At 25.8% G+C, this 21,227-nt stretch overlaps 1 protein-coding gene across 1 annotated transcript; it reads right to left on the bottom strand.

Moving 5' to 3' along the window:
* Nucleotides 1-399: 399 nt before the first annotated feature.
* Nucleotides 400-1,173, bottom strand: LOC113369290 (pupal cuticle protein C1B-like). The gene is made up of 2 exons (XM_026610073.1): nucleotides 623-1,173; nucleotides 400-556 (listed from the first exon to the last, which is right to left on the bottom strand). The coding sequence occupies exons 1-2, from the start codon at nucleotides 1,171-1,173 to the stop codon at nucleotides 400-402; spliced, it is 708 nt and encodes a 235-aa protein (XP_026465858.1).
* Nucleotides 1,174-21,227: the final 20,054 nt, after the last annotated feature.

Genomic DNA, 21,227 nt, shown 5'->3' with positions numbered 1-21,227 from the left:
AAATTTTAAAAATATTTGTTTCGGTCATTATTGTAAATTATTTTGTATAAATCATTTGCTTGAAGAAGTAAAACACATATGTAATATTATTCAAAATTTTTATTGTATTTTTTGGTATAAAAGTGAAATAAATAAGAAAATGATAGAAAGTGAAAATAAATATTAGTAAATAAATAACTGAAGTGTTAATTTCTTGTTAGAATTATCATTCACTAGCCAGGTCTTCGTCGAATTTTCAACCTAAAAACCTCGATCAATAAATGATATAAAAATCAATCGCTAAAAATAATCTTTGAAAATAAAATCTTATTGAAAATAAGATTTTATTTTACAAATATTTCTTTGCGATAGATTTTACCAGTTATTTTTTCGAGATTTTTCTATCTTGACTTTTCCATTTTAGTTCATGTTCTTGACCATGTCTTCCCTCTCTTCATCGGCAGCCCTGTAACCACCAGCGGGTTTCTTGTAAACGACTGGAGCTTGGGGAGCGACGTATGGTGTCAATTGCACTTGTGGTGGTTGGAAAGCTTGGCTGCATGGAACAGGAGCAACGCTAGGTTGGCAACCGAACAAGTATGGTAGGGCAAGGAGGTTGAGCGGGTAGGTGGTGTGAGGTCACTTGAGGTGCGGGGGGCGGCATAAGCGGGAGCAGGAGCAGCGTAAGATGGAGCAGGGGCGGCGTATGCGGCAGCGGGAGCAGCGTAGGCAGGCAGCTGGGGCAGCGGCTTGGTATGAAACAACTTGGGCAGCTGGGGCTGGTTGGTACACGGCGGCGGGAGCAGCGGCAGGAGCTTGGTAAGCGGCTGAAGCAGCAGGAGCAGAGTAGGATGCAACTTGGTAGCTAGCAGGGGCTGGTTGGTAAGCGACAGGAGCTTGGTAAGAAGCAGGAGCAGGAGCTTGATAGGATTGTACTGGTGCAGCTACTGAGTAACTCTTAGGTACATAGCTCTTTGGAACTTGGTATAAGCTCTTTTTGCCCCTTAAAGAATCTTCCAGTTCATCTTGTCTTTCTTCTAAGGCGTTGACAGCTTCGGCCAAGTTATTTTCGTTTTCAATCAAATTTTGTTGCACTACATCCAATTTAGGTTCATCAACTTCAGATTTGAATGGAACGGCCAACACTGCTTGGAAGACGCAGGCGACTGCTAGAACCTTAACGACGGCTTGCATTTTGTTTTTTTTTTTAAATAACTTGGGAAGTTGTTTCCAAGAATACTCGAAGTGAACTGTGATTTTCGAATCAAATGCAGGTGTTTATAAACGATTTTCGATTGAAGTACGGTCAGCAAAAATCATACGATGCGCGTGCAAAGTTGCAACATAGGCGCGACGCGATGCACACATGTTTGTTATTTCACGTATGCGCGTAACAAAATGTTTTACATTACATAAAATGTTTTACATATGCTTATAATACATTTTATTGTAAAATTTGCAAAAATATATTATTTTGCAACGAATATTTTACATGCTGTTTCAATTCAATGATGAAGACCTAGTCTATGAACTATAGAACTTTAAAATAATAACCATAATATATATTAGAATACTTTAACATAATAACCATAATATATTGTTCTATAAGATATTGAGCTATGAAACAGGATTATTTACCTCATATATTAACCGGATATTGTAAAATATATTGCGTGTGAATTGACTTGGATAAATCATTCAAATATAATTCGAAATGTAATGCTTCAAATCTGGTCTTGAAACTTTGGATGTTTAATATGTGCTTGAGGATTGAGAAGAAAATAGCTCTAAGTGTTAATTGTATAGAAAAAACGCATATTACAAATGGCTATGAAATTCAGATTTAAAAATCTTAATAATTAGCATGAATTTGAGTATAAAATTTTGGTTCATGCACAGTTATTGAAAATTTGTCAAATTATTTTAAAACTAGTTTCCCAATCATTTATATTCCATACAAAACTTTTGAGTATTGTTGGATAATTTAAAAAGATAAAGTTATTAAATAAACTTTGATATAGTATGGTATCAAACATAATAAAATAACTATTCCAAATATAGACTAGGACTATGCATTGACGAATTAAACGCAAATTTTAGGTATAACAAGCAAAAAATTATTCAATAGCTGTTAGAATATCTTGACAACATGTATTAAGCACAAATGCAATATATGTCATATTATTAATATATATATTCTAAAACTTAATAATTAAGCAAATAATATAATTAGGCTACTGCAGTCATTCTTAAAATGAACCTTACCTTGCAAACTTATTTCCCATCTTGTTTAAATTTTCATATTTTGTTACCTCCTCAAAATAAATTTAAAATGTATTAACAGAAAAATACAAAAACGCCAACAGTAAAATCACACACAAATTTTGAAAAATTTCGGATGAATTTAACTACATGAAAATACTTTCAAAAATTTTAATTAATTTTGATTTTGTATTATGTTTTCACATATTTTTTTCATGGTAGGTCGTTATTTAATTAATTTCACATGTTTGACAGATTTTTTTACGGGATTAATTTTAAAATTTTTTGACAGTAGCCATGAGAAAATTTCATATGAAATACTGAGTTATGTTTGTCAACGTCGTTTGTTCGTCAATAAAAAATGAGATAAATACAAATAGGATTAATTATTTTAACATGTGGTATTGATGAAAAATTTAAATATGTAGCACCCTAGTAAAAAGATCATAATAAAATTCAAAACTAAAAATAGAAAATAAATCAAATATAAAAATAGAAATCAAATCTTCAATTCAAAATAATAATCAAATGAAAAAGCTCTTGAACACCAACTTTATATGATCAAACTTGTCTATTTAAGTGTTATTTTCAGAAGAATGTATTAAAACCAACACAGAGATTGAAAATTTTATTTTGAAAACTAGTCAAGAAATTAATATGTATATACATTAAATTTGTTTAAAAGTAAGTAAAATAATATATATATATATATATATATATATATATATATTGGGGTATGTATGTTTTCATATTGCCAAAGATATGACTTATAAATCAAAGTGAACGAATAAACACCACTAATGTCAATAAATCATTTTTTTGTTTATTATATATGAGAATATAATATTTTTATAATTTGTGAAAAAATCACAAAATGACATAGATCCTAATAAAATAGAAAATTGTATCAATATTTCTTTGAACGCATACATACAAAACTGTGATTGAAAAAACTCTAACGCTTAATCATTTTGTGCATGGAAAAATTATTATAAAAATATTATTTTTACAAATTGTATTTAATTTTAACAAATACGGTTTTTTCGTGAATCTGTCGCAAAATCTTTGGTGTAGCAATATAAAGTTTTAGATTTAATAATAGGATATTGTTAAGGGGCGAAGCTTAAAAATTACTTCGACGTCTAACTGGGTGTTGTCGATTTACTTCTCCTAACTACGACACTTTTAAATATTTGTCCTATAATTGAACTACTTGTGTGATCGGTGATATTTATTATAAATAAATATGGTGAATATAATGGCATCAGATAGTTGGTGTTTCTATACTAAGCTTTGAACTTATACTAAATAAAAATTATTAAAAATTAAGATTAACAATATTAGCCCCGCCCGTAAGAGGCGGGTTACATTAATTTGTACATCTACGGGGGATGATTTCTTGGACTTAATATATCTGAGAAGGATGATTCCTTGAAATAATCTTAAGGCATTTTGCAGACCCATAAATAAAATCATCGATACGGATATAGACAGTCCAGACAAATAACTTACATCAAAATTAAAAATGTCTTATGTTACTAATGCATTTAAAGACGAAATTATATACTTCAAAAATATTTCATGCAAAACTTATATGTTTGCACGAGCACCTTGCGCACAATCAATTTTTTATATCAATATGAAAATGTTAAAATTTAATATTCATTTTGAATTTCAAATATTTGCATGAATATTATTTTTACAATTTATAAATATATATACCTATATATTAATTTATTTTACAAAATTTTACGTATATTTAGTACTGTATATATTTATATAGGACTGGGTACGGTTGTGCCTGGTTACGATAGTGACAGTCTATAGTGATTTTGAGATAGGGTCTAAAGGGAAGAGTATGTTAATTCAAACAAGTTTCCATCATTGCATTGAGTCAGCGCTCTCTTTCAAATAGCGAAATTGATATTAATATTAACAAAAATATTTTCATAATATTTATTAAATGATGAAAGATATGGAAACCTAATTAGCTTTTTTAAACTATTATATCATTTATACATAAATGAGTCTTCGAGATATAAACAAAAACAATATGATTTCGCTGGAAACGTACAATTGCTGACTTTTACTTATTGGTTGTATTGCGCATTGAATACTAAAGATAAGACTGAAGATACAATCGTTAATGACATGATTAAATAACAACTTTTACAGACATTTATATATATATATATATATATATATATATACTTATTTATCATTAATTTCAATTTTTATCTTAGTGTCAACAATATTTATTTAAAAATTATGATTTGATGAATTATGAATTTGGCAAATAAAAGTTAAAAATGATATGCTTGTATAACACATATTGTACACTACTCAAATCAAAAATTATTTTCTCCTAAAACGAATATATCTGTGTCCTTCACAGTTAATGATTCATGATATCATATGATAGAGTAAAATTGAAGTAAGTGTGAATCATAGTTATGCCAAGAAATCAAAAAATAAACAGAATCTCAAAAACTATAAAAGCTTCAAACCAGAAAAAAAATGTTATGTAGGAAAGGGCAAGGCACAAAGCTTCAATTTGACTTTGAGTATTTATATTGTGCAAATCAAACTAATTATATTCCAACAAATAACACATATCAAACAAACAACTATCTGAATATGTTCAAACTCCTGAAAACTTCCAGCTAATTCATCATTGTGGAAATGTGTTTTCCAAAAATTTGTAACTTGGTCCTTTCTACCCCACATGTCTAATTTTACTTTTAAAGGGTTTTTAGAAAATAATACCTATATTAGACCAATGCAAAATACGAATTTCATGGGTGCATTTTTTCCGGAATAACATTATTAATAACCTTGATCTGGTATTTTGTATAATCTGCAAAGTTGAAATAACTATTTATTTAGTTTGGGTATAGGTTCAAATGGTTTTTCTACCCCAATCAGATGTAAACTCTTATATAGGCTCTATAAGGAGAACTGTTGAATCTAACTTAAAATTTACAATATATTTTATAACAATTAAATAACTTATTCTTTAAATTATATTAAGTTCTCGTAAAATAAGCAACTACCAAAAAAACTAACAACGAAAAAAAAATACATTGTGTTGGATTTTCTAACATTGCCGCTTTTCTCGCGAAAGCAACGTTGTAAGAATCAAGATGGTGGCTGGTTATACATGTTTTTCTCTATACTTGGAAATATTGTTATAAAAAAGTTCTCAACTTTATTGTTTTTTTAGATATCGATGGTTGGCCTTTTTAACTGCTGAGTTCTAAGCACCGCTCTACCCTATTAAATAGTATAGTTTGGAAAACAAAATATGTATATCATTCAACAGAAATAAAAACATTGGTAATTTTATTAAAACTAACTTGCATTTTATACTAAATTATATTTTCTAGGTGAGATTGAAGATGAACTGATGTCATGTATGGAACGGAGCATATGAAGCATTTATATTTTTTTATTGATATCTTCACGTCCAATAACATTGCCTTCCATAGAACATGAAAAAAATTCAAAATCATCGCATAAAAAACAGCAAATATTTTCCAAATTTTCAAAAGCAATTCTAAATTTTTAGCAAAAACGTTGACCCAAATTTGTCACTCAATTACTACTTCAAAAGAGATAAATCGTTTCAACTCAAAGTAATCAACTCGATTTGATTTTAATTCATAGAAAAGGTGAAATTTGAGTTTGATAATAAATTTATTTATAAAATATACTATGTATATACATATACATATACAAAGCCAAATCATTCGATATCTGATTAAAATATAATCAATATGATAAAACATTCGTATGTATCATCATTTACTAAGGTCCCGTATATTATAAATATAAGGCGCAAAACGTTCAAAATGTCATTTTAAAAAAGAATTTACTACTAACTGCAAAAAAATGAAAAAATATTGTAAATGTGAAATGTGAACAACCAGTGCATATTTAATACTTGTTAATATTAAGTGATTCTTGGTTAGTATAAAAAATAAAAATGAAAAAATTCATTTTAATTTTTCTGTGTATGCTGTTTTCCTCGGGCTGGAGTGGATTAGTTGTCTCAAATTTGACTGAAAGAACTGACAATGTTTCTTACAATTCCACGAACTTAATGAAATCTGCGCATAATTCAAACAACTTTATTCATAGTAAAACAGTGCACGAAGACGATGGTATAGATTCAAACGCATCGAACAGAAATGTGATAAATAAAAACATATCTACACATCCAAGATTTTTCTAAATTAGTTTCTATGGAAAATCTGGACAAAAGGCACAATAAAAATATTCATTTGGAAAATATGAATAAGCTTGACATTCATAGAACAAACCATCAAAAATCAGATAATTACCTCATGCGTGCACCAAATAAAAAACGCAAGCATATGTCTGATCACAAAAATCGTCCAGGAAGACATGATAAGCTCAACCACAAATCTAAACATCATAGAAAAAATATAAAAAATGATAAGAGGATATCAAAAAATAATAAAAGAGAGAGTACTGAAATCAAATCTAGACATAGAGATACAAAGCATCGCAAATCTAGAAACCATCATAATAAAAAGGTAGAGAACAAATTCAATAAGCTAGAACAATTTGAAAATATTAATCATTCTATGCAAGCAATTGAAGGTAAATCGCCAAATAATATTAAATATGATAGCCGTGCAGAATTTCTTCGAATAGACAAGAAATTAAATGACTATAGAGTATTAGCTCCTTTCATATTCTCAGGATTCTGGGAACCACCATGTCCAAAAGGAGAGAAACCAGATAGAGCTGGCATTTGCAGGCCAATTTGGTGAAAAAAATACCCATTTAATTGCTATATACATGTATAATTACTCTCTAGATTAGAATCAAATAAAGAAAACCATTTGAGGCTCATTTTCAGAAAATACATTGTTATTTCATGCTCCAAACACGACAAAAATTCTTAACATATCTGTGATTTGTTTAATTTTTTCCAAAAGTTCTATTAACTCATCATCAATTGTAAATAATAGGCAATTAAAGTAAAATGTAAATCGATCATTTCTTGAATTTGCTGAATTTTTTTCAGATATGCTGAAACTATAAACGAAAAATCAAAATTTTAGTTAACAACGTTTTAAGAATCTTTATAGGCTTATGACATTTTCTATCAAAATTTTGTATATATTTATTTAATTAATTTAAATCATATAGGTATAATTATTATTTAACAATTATATAATTCGATATTACATTAATATTGTATTTATAATCAATGTTGCTTATGATATTAATAAAATATAAAATATGTATCGCATTGTTAGTAATTACTGCTTGATATTTTATATTGTATATATTTTAAATTATTACGTAATATAAATTTATGTTCTATTTACGCGCATACTCTAAACAATGGCAAAATCTAATTTAAGCAAAAATTTTGTCCTACTAAAATCATATCGGCATACATTATTTGACCTATCATAAAAATTAATTTTCAAAGCAATTAGTTCCCAAACAAAATTTTACAAATCACAAAAAACTAGGAAGTCATTTCTTTATCTTTAGTTTTCAATATCCTCTATTAATTTTGACATACTTTAGAGAAAATAAATGTAGTTAAAAGTAGAAGGTATATATGTATGTTTAGATACCATTTTTGAATTATTAAAAATTTGGTTTTGATTCACTCTATGAATTTTTGTGATTTATGTAAATTTACAGTTTGCAATTTTTTTTGATTTCGTGCCAATATTGAAAAATATGAAATCTCACTCTTACACAATTTAAATTAAATTTTGATGTAATTTGTAAAACTGATTATTTTTAATTTTTTCTCTAAATTACCTTTCGATTGTAAATTTATAAACTAACACATTGTATGCTTTTACAAAATCACCGTTAAATTATATATTATTAAAATTGAAATTTTGATGTTTTGATAAAAATTATGATATGTTATCAGAACAATTCGCGTCATGACAAGATAACAATAGATTAGCATAACCATCAATTATCAGAGATCTGTTAAAGTTTCAATTTTAGTTCTTCGAAATAAATTAATGTTTTTTAAGAATTAATAAAATCTCAGTTTTGTGAGTATAAACACATACTAAGTTAAGCTCTTTTGAAAAATATTATTTTTAGAATTCATCGGTCAATCAGACTTTTTATATTGAATTAATGTAAAGAATTATTTTTCATACATATTACTTAAATGTTCATTAAGACTTTATGAACAAATAATTTTTGTATATCAGAAACTTACAAATAACAACTTATTATATTTTTAGTTAATGATTCATAATATTAGTATAATAATAATGCTTGAAGTATATACAGGATTTTTGTACGAGCACATATTATCATTAATTATTATGGCAATTTATTTTGAAAATTTCACAATTGCATTATCGTTGTAGACGATAACACTCGAAAAATTTAATTGCTTGCAGATCTCAAAGCAAATATCGGTATTACCCATCAATAATTCAATTGATAAAAAGTCATATCAGGAGCATAAACTCGTATATGGAAAATCGAATACATGACCAAAAATCATAACTTAAAAAAGGAAAAAAATGTGTTCAAAATTTATAGTAATTCTCACAAAACCAATTCACTATCATTCTATAGTTTTTTGTCATTTTATTTTCAAATAAAATCTTACCTAAGTTACTTGTCATTTTATTTTCAATAAAAATATTTAAATTATACCTGTGTATAAATAAATTTAATTTTATTCTGATTTAGTCTAACAATAAGCGCAACTTTGTTTACCAATTTCATACCTAACGAATATGAATTTAATAATTAATGGAACATAATCAAAGTTGAATCAAATAAATATATATTTATATGAGAATATAGGTTGTGTTCAAAATACTCCCACGTGAAATAAAAAAAATTATAATGAAGTTAAAATTAATAAGTGATAAGTGATTAAGTGATAAATAAGAGAAATAAGTGGGTGATGTTAAACTATTCTGATCGTTATTATTGTTATGCAGTAAAATTAGCTAATATTCAAAATTTTAATGAATTTTATTAGAATTTTGACCACTTATTTCAAAACAATAAACACAATCAAAACTAAACTAAATCATTTTTGTAATTAAGCCAAACATTTTTTGTCAACAATTAATTACAAAAAGACTTCCCAGATGATTTTTATATGAACATATGATATCAATCGCACGTCCAATTCAGGATTTTTTGCTGTTATTTCTGCTAATTCTTAAGAAAGGGCTAAAATTACTTCACTATAAAATTTATGACAGATAAGTAATAATTAAATAATAATAAAAATTAATAAATAGTCTAAAATATTATCTATTGCTACACGCTTCATTAAAATAGTGTTTGGCTCAATCTAATGATCTATTTTCATATACAGATCAATGCATGTCGTTGATTTCATATGTTGTTTTTGCTAATCAATATATATTATATAAATGTTGTATTTTATTTTATACTTATATATTTTTTATAATAAACTTAAAAATATACATTTCATTTAATCAGTTTCAAAATAAGTTAAATTTTATATTCAAATATTTATTTATACAAAGTCATCACCACATCTTGTATGATTAAAAAAATAAACCCTGGCCATCATATATAAAGCAATGCAGATATTTCGTGAGGTATATTATCAGTATATTTATATAAATGAAAATTCAATTTCTTGCGATTTCTCTTATCTCTATGAATCCCTGAACTGCATTCAATTTTTTATCAAATCGCTACTTCGCAATAAATAGCAGAAATAATTGATCAAACAATTGTTTATTATCAAATTCTTATCTGTGGATCACGTCTTATATTTGCACGGGAATTTTTAGTAATGTGACATGAGCATCAGTCGCATGACTTGGATACAAGATTGAATAACTAGAATTTGAAAACATATTATTCAGAACAATTATTGTTTAAAGAAAAAGTAAGTGAATTCATTATTTTATTAAACTAAATTTGACTAAAAACTATCGAGCTAGTACTTTTTATAAATGTTGTGATATGTGGTTGAAATAAAATAAAATGGATATATAGTGTCAGTTGCGAAGGGTAGCATATAAAATAATCTTTACATTAAGAACTATAATTATGTGCATGTATATTTATTAACTTCCCGAAGGAGAAGTTTATGTTTTTTCATATTTGCATTATTAATTCCAAATGAATTCACAATTTATTGAACTGATACTTTGTAATATAATTGATTCGGCATATAAGTAGATTCATAAATAATTGAGCAACAAATTATTAATGCTTTAAATTATTAATGATGAAAAATATTTTAACTGTTAATATTGTTCAAAATCTTCAATAACTATTTTCATAGCTTCTTTGAGATAAAACAAAATTTATGATTTTTAACAAGTAAGTAATAAGTAATACTGAATAGCTCATTTTTATAAACCAGATCTTATAGAAAAAACTATAACCGACCAAGATTGTTTTTTTTAAACAGGATAAATGATTCAATTTGGGTGATAAAGTTCAACTTATTTAAAATTAAGAATATATTTTTAAATTAATTGCAAATGCAAAATAAAAACAATTCATTACACTCTAATACAAATTCTCAGCTGAGAGTATTTAATGATTATCATCATATGTTGCTTAAAAACAAAAGTGTCATTTTAAGATTTTTATTTTTTATGGAAACCAATTACTACTCAATAGACCTATGAGCAGTTTTAATGATACTTCTTGATTACCCAGTGGTTTCCTAACTTTTGTAAAAGATAGATAGTTTTCTAAAATATATTATGTCACTTTCTTACGACCATTTTCAGTCTATAAAATTTCTAATATCAACTATTAAGATTACATATATATTTATTATGATACATATTTAAAATGGTATATTTATTATGATAAATATATTAATATAATAATTTTTTCATTATATAAAAAAATTAAAGTATTGAATCACTTATAAAAACAAGATTTCTAATTAATATTTTTTACAGAATATTTAGTTTTGTAAATATAAACCGGGAGCTACAGCAATTGACCCAGAACAAGTTTTGGTTTCATTATTAATTTATTTTCTTCTATACAAAATCTATAAACTGTATATTATAGTAATTATTATAATCAAAACTTAATACCATCCGAAAAAATTGAGAAAACAGAATATGCAAATATTCTATACTTTTATTCGGATCACACCAGCTTATATTCAATAGTTTTAACTGATAAAATATAATCTAAAATCAATTAAATGCATCTTATAGTTTTCAAAAACCTTCCTTTTTTAAACGCAAACTAATAGAAATAAAGATAATAATAATTCGCTAATAATTATATTTTATATACCATAGCACACTAATAAATTTTTATTCCAGAAATGAGAAACGTTTACGTTTTTCTACTACTTTTCTCAATTATATCGTTTGCATATGGATCTGTAGATGCAGAATATGACACGATCACCAATGAAGATGGAAAAGTGATACGTTTTCCACAACAAATTCCCGGAGATTTTTTCTATGGAAAACTTTTTAAGCAAAATGAAGGAAAAAGAATAAAACCTCCGAGCATTATTGATGTCCCTACAAACTGCCCCCAGGGAACAAAGCCCGATGCTAATGGTCAATGCAGAGAAATTTGGTAACTTTTGGATCCACTTTAAGATCCATCATTTGGAGCCACGTATATATAATATACGAAAAATATATATAATGTTCTTCAATCATCAGATGTGCAGTAATAAACTATATACAAATTAAAATTTATTGTTTTTATTAGCCTTTTCTTAAAACTAAAAAGTAAACCCAATATTAAATGATGGAAGAAAAATTATCAAATATTTTGAACTTGTAAAGTATAATATGTAGACTATATATTTAATAATTCATAAACTATAATACCATATTATACTCGATCTTCCTAACTTGTTCAATTATAAGTGATGATCCCAAATTTTTAAATTATAAGTTATGAAAGTAATAAAATATTTATAACTAATCTATAAAAAGTATGATTTATACTGTTTAAATCTAAAATAATGATTATTGATAATTTTGCACTACTAAACGTTTTATTTTTATTTTATACATTTTATACATTATAAACGTTTATTATAATTTACTGTACACATATGTTATTGTAATAGAAATGTAATCAAAATTGAAGCAGATTATAAACTTTGTACTCATATCAGTATTCAACAAATGTTATTTGCTTCGGGTTAATAGTAATCTACCGAATTTTGTATGTGAAATTAATAGTTCTAATTAATATGTGTATTGAAATATGAAGAAAATTTTATTTAATATCAGATATTAATATTAATATAGCCCGACACGAAGAACAATTGCAAAAAAATGGTGTGTTGTGATCATTTAATTTTTTATTAATATATTTTAAGCATTTAAGTTTACTGATATTAATTTTGATTGACAGATCATACTAAAAAAACTTTCGAGGAAGTGGATGACTTAGATAGATATTTAAAAAGTCAGATACCTGTACCGAAATTCATACTGGCAAAATATAAGCATTAAATATAATGTGTAAATCTCTAGATACATTTTTCATATCGCTGAAAATGAATGTTCGGTATACAACTATTTAAATAAAATTAATAAACGAACTATTACAGTAATTTATATCGAAAAAGCAACGTACTGTTTTACATGATTTAAGACTATTTGGGATTTTTTTCTTTTCAAAGCAATTAAAAAATTTCAGTTATGAAATTTTATAAAACAAACTTACAAATAAAATCATGGTATTTAAAGACATAAAAGGCATTTCTGCTGGCATAATGTTATAAAAAATAATATCGCAGTGCTAATGCCCCCAAGAATATTTTACTACTATAAATAAATTGCTTCATTCGACAGAATTCGTTGAAAATGCGGACGAATAATTGGAAAATTTTAATTTCAAGTTTTGCCTCTCATGCATTTCAAATTAGCGTATTCCACATACTATTAAATTCCTCGGGTTTTAAATTTCATCGACTATGCAATTTGATACCTTCATGTATGCGATTTGATATTTGGCTAATGACGTTTTTGAACTTAATATACTATTTCAAGTTCAATAAACACAAAAAACACTAGTAGATTTTTTCTACATATTGGAAAGATATTGCAAGAATTGGATTTGAGTTTTTCAGTAATTTCTAAATCTTTTAGAGAATTATGGAAACTATGATAAAAAATAATTCAAAGCTAATATGATGAATTATAGATCAGACATAAAAAGTATAATGAATTTTATTCAACTATTTTCGTTCAACATTAAAGAACTCCGTAAAATATCTGTACATTAACATGTTAGATCCATACTAAAAAACTGTTGTTCATCTTAACTTAATATCTTTTTTATGTGTTAGGTATTTGTTTTAGATACCCATTATATAAAATGTTTTTATATATTTCTCTATATAGTTTTCTCTAAAGTGCAACAAAAATTATGCGTAAATAATTATATACACTTCATGAATGATTATTAAAAATATTATAATTCATAAACATTTATACAATATCTATCATTTATATAATATACAATCAATTCTGAAAAATGCTCACAAAATACTACAAATATTTTTAAGTGTAAAATAAAATAATACTTCTAAATTAAAATTATATTTCTCCAAGAATATCAAATTTTGTGGCATTTTCATTAAGGCGTAAACTGTATGAAACATTAATCAAAAGTGCTAATTTTATATTTATATACCAAAAATAGTGGTTAAGCAAGATACTAAAATGAACAATTAGATATTTAAAAATAATTTAATTTTAAGTTAAATCTGAAGAAAGTAGTAAGTAATAAATGCATCATATTCACTTAAATTCTTTACGTATATCAAGATATTGCGAAATTAAAATCTGTAAACAATTAAAATCAATAGAATTTTTTAAAGATTTCAAATACTCAAAGTTTCGATATATTATATCATTATCACTGATATGTATATTACAGAAAAATTGAGTGAAGAATATCCTACTCGAATATTTAAAAAAAGGCCATACGATCTTAAATAAAATGTCAAGAATTTAAAAAAAGGACATAAATCATTGAAGAAACCAGCATATTGTTTCGATAAATAATATTATTTTTATCTACAATAAATATATGCAAAAATAATAAATATTACTAAAAATTAATTTTTTATTTGGATTAACTTTTTTAATAAAAACACATGAACCAAAGAAAGTCTGACTGGAACATTTTGACAATATAATCTTACAATTAGACCAATAGAATAGTCAAAAAAATGTTAAATAAAATTTAAGATAAATAAATAATTTACTGATTTAATAATTTTAAAACTGATTAAAAATATTTTTAATCAATATAACTAAAAGTGAAAATTCTCGCAGTAGTGGAAAAAATGAACAAATAAAAACCACGATTATTAAAAATATATAGAATTTTTATGAAAAAAAAAATCAGAATTGTAAAAATTTTATAATTCTCTACAATTTCTCGTTTGTTTATGAAATGGGCATCTTGATCATCTTACAAATATCATCTTTCATATATTGTAGAAATTTCATTCTCAGATTAATCATTTTTTATTTTTTTTAAATTTTTTTATTATTTTCTTATTTAGCATTATATACATTTTCATATCTCAGTCAGACAGGGAATATAATAGAATATAAGAGAATATGGGTTGGTTTTTACGTTTATATATATATATATATATATATATATATGTATATATATATATATATATATTGAAATCATCAATATATATGTATATATATATATATATTATTTATTTATTTATTTATCTATTTCATATTACTTCATGCTAAAATATTTGATTTATATAAGAAATTGAGAGTCATGGGGATATATTTTAAGGACATAATACTTTAAGGGCAAGGATGTTAGTCTTTCCAAAAGAGAAGTTAATAAATGGATAAATAAATAAATATATATATATATATATATATATATATAATATTGATAATAAACATGATTACCGGTATACCTGTAGATTCATATTTCAGACAAAAGTAAAACCCGTTATTGAACTCTGATGCAGTTGCAGAACAATGTGTTTTCATTAAAAGACAGTTTCTATGCATTTCTTGTAAATTTCTGAGATTCCGTTGTTTTATAGAATTTGTGTGACTTGAATAAGCACTACATGTGCTTGTTCAAGTATATTTAATAGTAGCATGTGAATGAATGGTTGCATTTAGAATATAACATAACGCTTTTATTGCCTTTACGAGCAAAGCATTATTAGTAAGGAAAATTAATTTCATTTAACTATCCTGAAGAGATCAAATTATATTTAATAGATGTTAATAATAAAACGTCGAGTTTGTGACATACTTTAGTTATTAAGAGTTTTATTATATTTTTTTTGTTATGATGAATCTAAAGTTTTTCTTGCTAAATTTCAAACAGTCTTCGCGAAATTGTTTTTATGACCTTTTTTGTAGATTTCTACGTTTTTTATGCTATTTCATGTGAAAAAGCACAAAATTAAATTACTGCACAGTAATTGATCGCGTGTGTTTATATAATTAAAGTTCTAGTAGGTACTAATAACTCATACTATGAGTTGTTCTAAAACATATTAAAAAATCCAATAACAAATGTTAAAATTTGGAAAATAACCAATAAATATAATATGATCTGTTGAATTTCAATCGTATATATTAGACTCTTTTTAAATACATATTCTAACAATAATTTATTATCCATTTAGTATTCATATTCTATGCTCTCCTCAAATGCTGCAGCTTTTTTTATTTTAAATTCTAATTATTAGTGCTGAATTACTACCCATATTACAAGTAATATTTACTTAATTAAATAATATTACAAGTAAAGATTTTAAAGTTTAAATAAATTAAGAAAGGCGGTTTGAAAGCTTTATACTGTTTTTTTGCAAAATTCCAGTACAAACAAAACTAAATCTTTAATTATTAATTTAAAAAAACTCCAAATTTCAAGCAAATCTTGATTCATATTTACTAAAATTTTAAAAATCGGTTTATAATTAAAGTAAGAAAGATTCTGAGAAGATCCAAATTAAAGTCAAGGTGATAAAGTCAAAGTAACGAAACACTATACTTCTTTCCATTGAGTAAAGTCTAAATATTTTTTTCTTCTGTTCTAGTTCTATTTTACTCTTTCATGTAATAATAGCTTATAAGATTTTATTGTATCTTACTAATTTTAAGAAAATAAAAATAAAAAACTCAAACTCCAAGTAAGTGTAGATTTCGATTAAAGACGAATTAAATGCCAGTTGCAAATATTAAATGCAAAAATCATTAAGTATATACAGATACACTTAATCCTTAAATAGCTGGTAATTATATAGCAAAATAAATTACTCAAGCTTTAAAATAATAATTATTTTTATATTTTAAAATTTTCATTAATTAATAATTATAGCACGGCATTATTACAAATTACTAGCTGCGTACAAATATGGAATAACATGTAATTGCATATGTGATTTTCTCAAGCTCATATGCAATCAATGAATAATCATTTCAGGTTTCTGAGCAGAAACATAAAAGTTGAGTGAACTTGATCTTCTGGCATGATATTCATGAACATTTGCGTGAATATGATTTTAACCAAAAAAATCATTTGAGCAATTTTCAGCATTTATCTGTGTTTAATTTTTTTCATTTAATTACCACACATCCTAATAATTTTGTCTAAAAAATGTATATAAGTACATCACGTTATCTTAAGAATTTTCGCATTTCATATAAAAAAGAATAGTTATTAACTTGCAACTATTGAAATAATAGTTATTATACTTGAATTTTGGCAAATAGATTATCGATTATGTACCACCTATATTAACGATCTAGAAAAATATGGCAATATCATCTCATAAAACCATTATATTATCTATAAAATTTAACACTCAGGATACTATATTAATATATCTACTACATAGTATTACGTTTTAGTTATGGTTTGTGGCTTCGAGTTCATCTTTGCATTTGTTTTTGTACATATATCAATCAGAACTAAAAATTCTTGAGTGCCTAAAATTTCTGCTGATACGTGAATGATTTTGGTGGCTTCCAATTGGCTTTGATCAACTGAACGGTTTCTCGCACTTGTTTTTATCTATATCAAGTGATATGCCAAGTTTGAACCTGAGGTTTTGTGAATAAAAAGCCAAACGATTTTTGTAATTAAGTTCCAATGCTTCAATACAAATTTTAATTATGAATCATTAGAAGTCACATTATCTCAATTGGACGCCCACCCATATACACATTTTTTTTTACAGGATGCCCCAGAACTCAACGTCAACTGAAATTGGATGATATTATTGATTGTAACCATAATGAAAAAAAATTAAAAAATGCCAAACATTATTCCATGCAGTTTGTAAATTGAGCTTTTAAAGTTTAACCTAGAGCTTTAGTGAAACTGTGACAATTTTTCGGTTGTTGTGGTTAATTTCTAATATTTTTGTTCATTTAAAATTTGTTACCATAACAGTGAATAACATCTTCAGCACCGCAGTCAAAAATGATTAGATAATTGTCTCAAGTTTTTCAAAATTAAGACTATTTGTTAAACTATGCATATAAAAATTTTAAAATTGGTCGACTTTGGAAAGGCGTGCTTTTAAAAAAGCCCACTAAAGTACATTGGAAAGCTTCATTAAAAGTTCGCGCAGGATTGCGAAATGGCACAATACTTACTAATTTCATATAAAAAACGAGTAAAAATATAAAAACCCAAAAATAAGAAAAGATCTGCTAACGCATTTTATTCACAATCAGTTCGAATGTTTCTTATTGGCACAAGCTCAATGAGCAAGACAAAATTATTAAGTCACGTTTTTTGTGTGATTTCTTTAACTTACTCTATAATAGTTAGAATTATTTTTCACTGATATAATTTTCATTTATGTTGTAACACATTACAAAGATCAATGACTTGTATTGGTATACAAATATTATTCAACTAATTCGCGAATATAAAATCAATCTTCCCACGCACCAAAGAATTCGCGCGGAAAGATTTAACATCTCATTAAAATTAATTTTGTCCAATTTCATTAACTCTTTCAAAACTATTGAACTCTCTCAAATTTGGAATTGGCCAAACGACAAAATGATGGAAAAAACATTTGAGAAAAAACATCAAAATATTTTTATGGTTTGAACTTATAAGGAAACTGGCAGCGGTCAAGTTCACATCTCGTTGAAACCGGCCTTGCTCGATAACGGTTCATCTTATAAAACGCGCATGTGAAAGACACGGAATGACGTTAATACTGGATACTGGCAATTATTTTACTCAAAGAGAAATGGACAGATGATATAATGAATTAATATAATCAAAGCCAGATATATATATATCAAAAATGAATGTTCTATTAACACACAAAGAAGTCCTAACATAGATTGCAAAATACACAAAATTCAGACGCGCCCATTGTTAACTTCCCGTATGGTAAGTTATAGTAATCGCAAAAATATCGAAAATGAAAATGTTTATATATATTTACGTTTGAGAGGTTTCTGAACATTTTGGCATACTTTTGAAAAAATGCATGTCGTGTGTGTGTTCAGATACAAATTTTCGTCGACGATTTCGGGAAACAACCGTTCAACTGATTTGAATGACTCAAAAAAACATTCAATTCCTATTGATAAGGAGACGCGCTGATTAGTTTTCTACAAGGCAGATCTAGCTCAGAAGATACGGGGCAAAGAGTGCCAAAAACGGTAACGAGTTTTTAAGAGAACGGAGCGTCCGCTTTTAATAATTCAAAACCAATTTACTTGTATTGACAAATTGAAGATCTATTAAATTTTGGGAATTCAGTTCTAGCGGTTTTGGAGATCGAGTAAATAAAGTAATAAAATATACTATTTGGAGCTCAAAAATGATCATTAGACATATGCACATTAAGTTATCAGATATTTTATAGAGATTTTAATATTATAATATTCAAATTATCAGATATTTTATAGAACATTTTAGGCCTAGAGATTTCAGGATAAATGTCAATGGTCTTACAAAGTGATAAATATTATGATTATATAATTACTAACCCTTTCAAATACAATTTCGGAATTCGCGAGTGGAAAGGGTTAACATATATTACATAATATACTAATATTAGTTTTTACTTACGCAATTTATTTTAGATCCTCCATATCTTTAGACGCCTCACCATCCAACATCATGAATTTTGGAATCAAGAGTTTCACATTTGGGTATCTGAAAAGAAATATGATACATTAATTTAAATGTTTAGATTTAGTTCGAAGATAATTCAATTTAGAATTTAGAATTTCAATTTAGATTCAAAATCATGACAAGTGGTCGTAAAATGGAATCAAGTCGGTAGTTTGATGATTAGTTTTTAGAAGAAGATAACAAAAATTATAAATAAAATATAATATAATTGTTTTTCATATATTACATGAAAATTGATATATAAAACATGATGAGTTTCATGATGAAATAGAACAAATTTGCTTGAATTTAAAATCCATTGAATCTCTTTTAAGAAAATAACTAAAATTCTGCAAAAAATATGAATCCAATTTGTTTCTCATAAAAATTTATATGAAAGATACTTGAAATATACAAGTATTTATGAAGAAATAGACAAATTGGTTTATGTCCTGCAGTATCGTTATTGAAAGTACTTTATTCATGCAATTGTCTTTATAAATAAAAGTTCTTCACGAAATTTAGTATTGAGAGACAAAATCTATTTTTTTTAATTTGAATAAGTGTCGTACATTTGAGTAAATTTCGACCAGCTCTTCCAGGGCAATATGTACATTGCCATTATTTGAATGTATTAGGAGGAAATGCCGTATCTCCCTACCTGTGATGTATTTCTGTAAAATCTTCATTTGATCTCAAGACGTCTTTAAAACTAAATCTCATATTACAAATTATATATTTAAACACGAATTGATCATTTATAGAAAAACTATAAATGGTAAAAGAAACTAGATTGATATAGTGATAGTAAAGAAAATTGCAAATTATCCAAGATTTATGAGACTGATTTTTTATGTATATTATTGTTTCAGTTAAAACTAAAATTGTATCAAAGTGATAGTGCTACGGTATATATTATTTAAAAATAGTAGATTTGTGAAAAATTTTACAAGTAAGTGAAAAGAAAGGAATTTTTTATACAAAAATCCAAACTATGATAGTTGAACCTTGTAATATTTATTAAAATCGATTAATAAATTTCCTAATTTATACCCAACTTATTAATCACATATATATACTATATATTATATACTATTACGTTATATGTGTTTCTGTATAGGAAAACAATACAAATTTATTTGGATAACATTCATACTTGAAATAATTTTTGAAAAATATAGATAAATTTGTATTTCACTCAATAGTAAATTTCCCAATTTCTTATATCTGCTATATAAAAAACTATTGATGAAAATGTAACCACAATAAGATGCTGAATTTGTAATTTTTTAATATAAGGTATAATTAATTTTTATTTTAAATTTTGTAAATAAAAATGAATAATTATAATGAAAAATCTCGTATTATGTCGAATATCTAAAAAATAAAAAAAGTAGATTGATTGTTATCTATTTAAGATTGTTAGAGTTTGTCTGCTGATAGTTGACATTATGAAAACCGTTAAATTGAAAATGAAAGAACTAACAAATAATTAGAGGTTACAATCGTTAACAGTTATATATTTCTCTGCGGTAATAAAAAGTAAATACAAATTCTAGCCCACATACACGCACATATATAATATAATACAATCTCTACATATTCTGTATATGGTTGTGTCAATAATATTATGATTATTAATATTAGTACTATTTAATATTATTTCAATGTGTTGTATTTAAAATTAAAAAATATTTTTTACTTTCAGATAGCAAAAAATGCGGCGTTTCAAGCAGTTTTGTCTAATAATTCTTTCATTGGCAACTATAGCAGAAGCAATAACTAACTATAATCCAAAAGGTAACTTAAACGAATATATTGAGATGCAGTTGAAGGAAGATCAAGACGTAAAA

This window comes from Ctenocephalides felis, unplaced genomic scaffold (assembly GCF_003426905.1).
Source record: "Ctenocephalides felis isolate EL2017-DRISC unplaced genomic scaffold, ASM342690v1 CF-g0.4_SCAFFOLD_00771, whole genome shotgun sequence".
Classification (NCBI taxonomy): Eukaryota; Metazoa; Arthropoda; class Insecta; order Siphonaptera; family Pulicidae; genus Ctenocephalides; species Ctenocephalides felis.
Note: the sequence above shows the minus strand (reverse complement) of the source record. Positions and strands in the feature narration are given on the sequence as shown.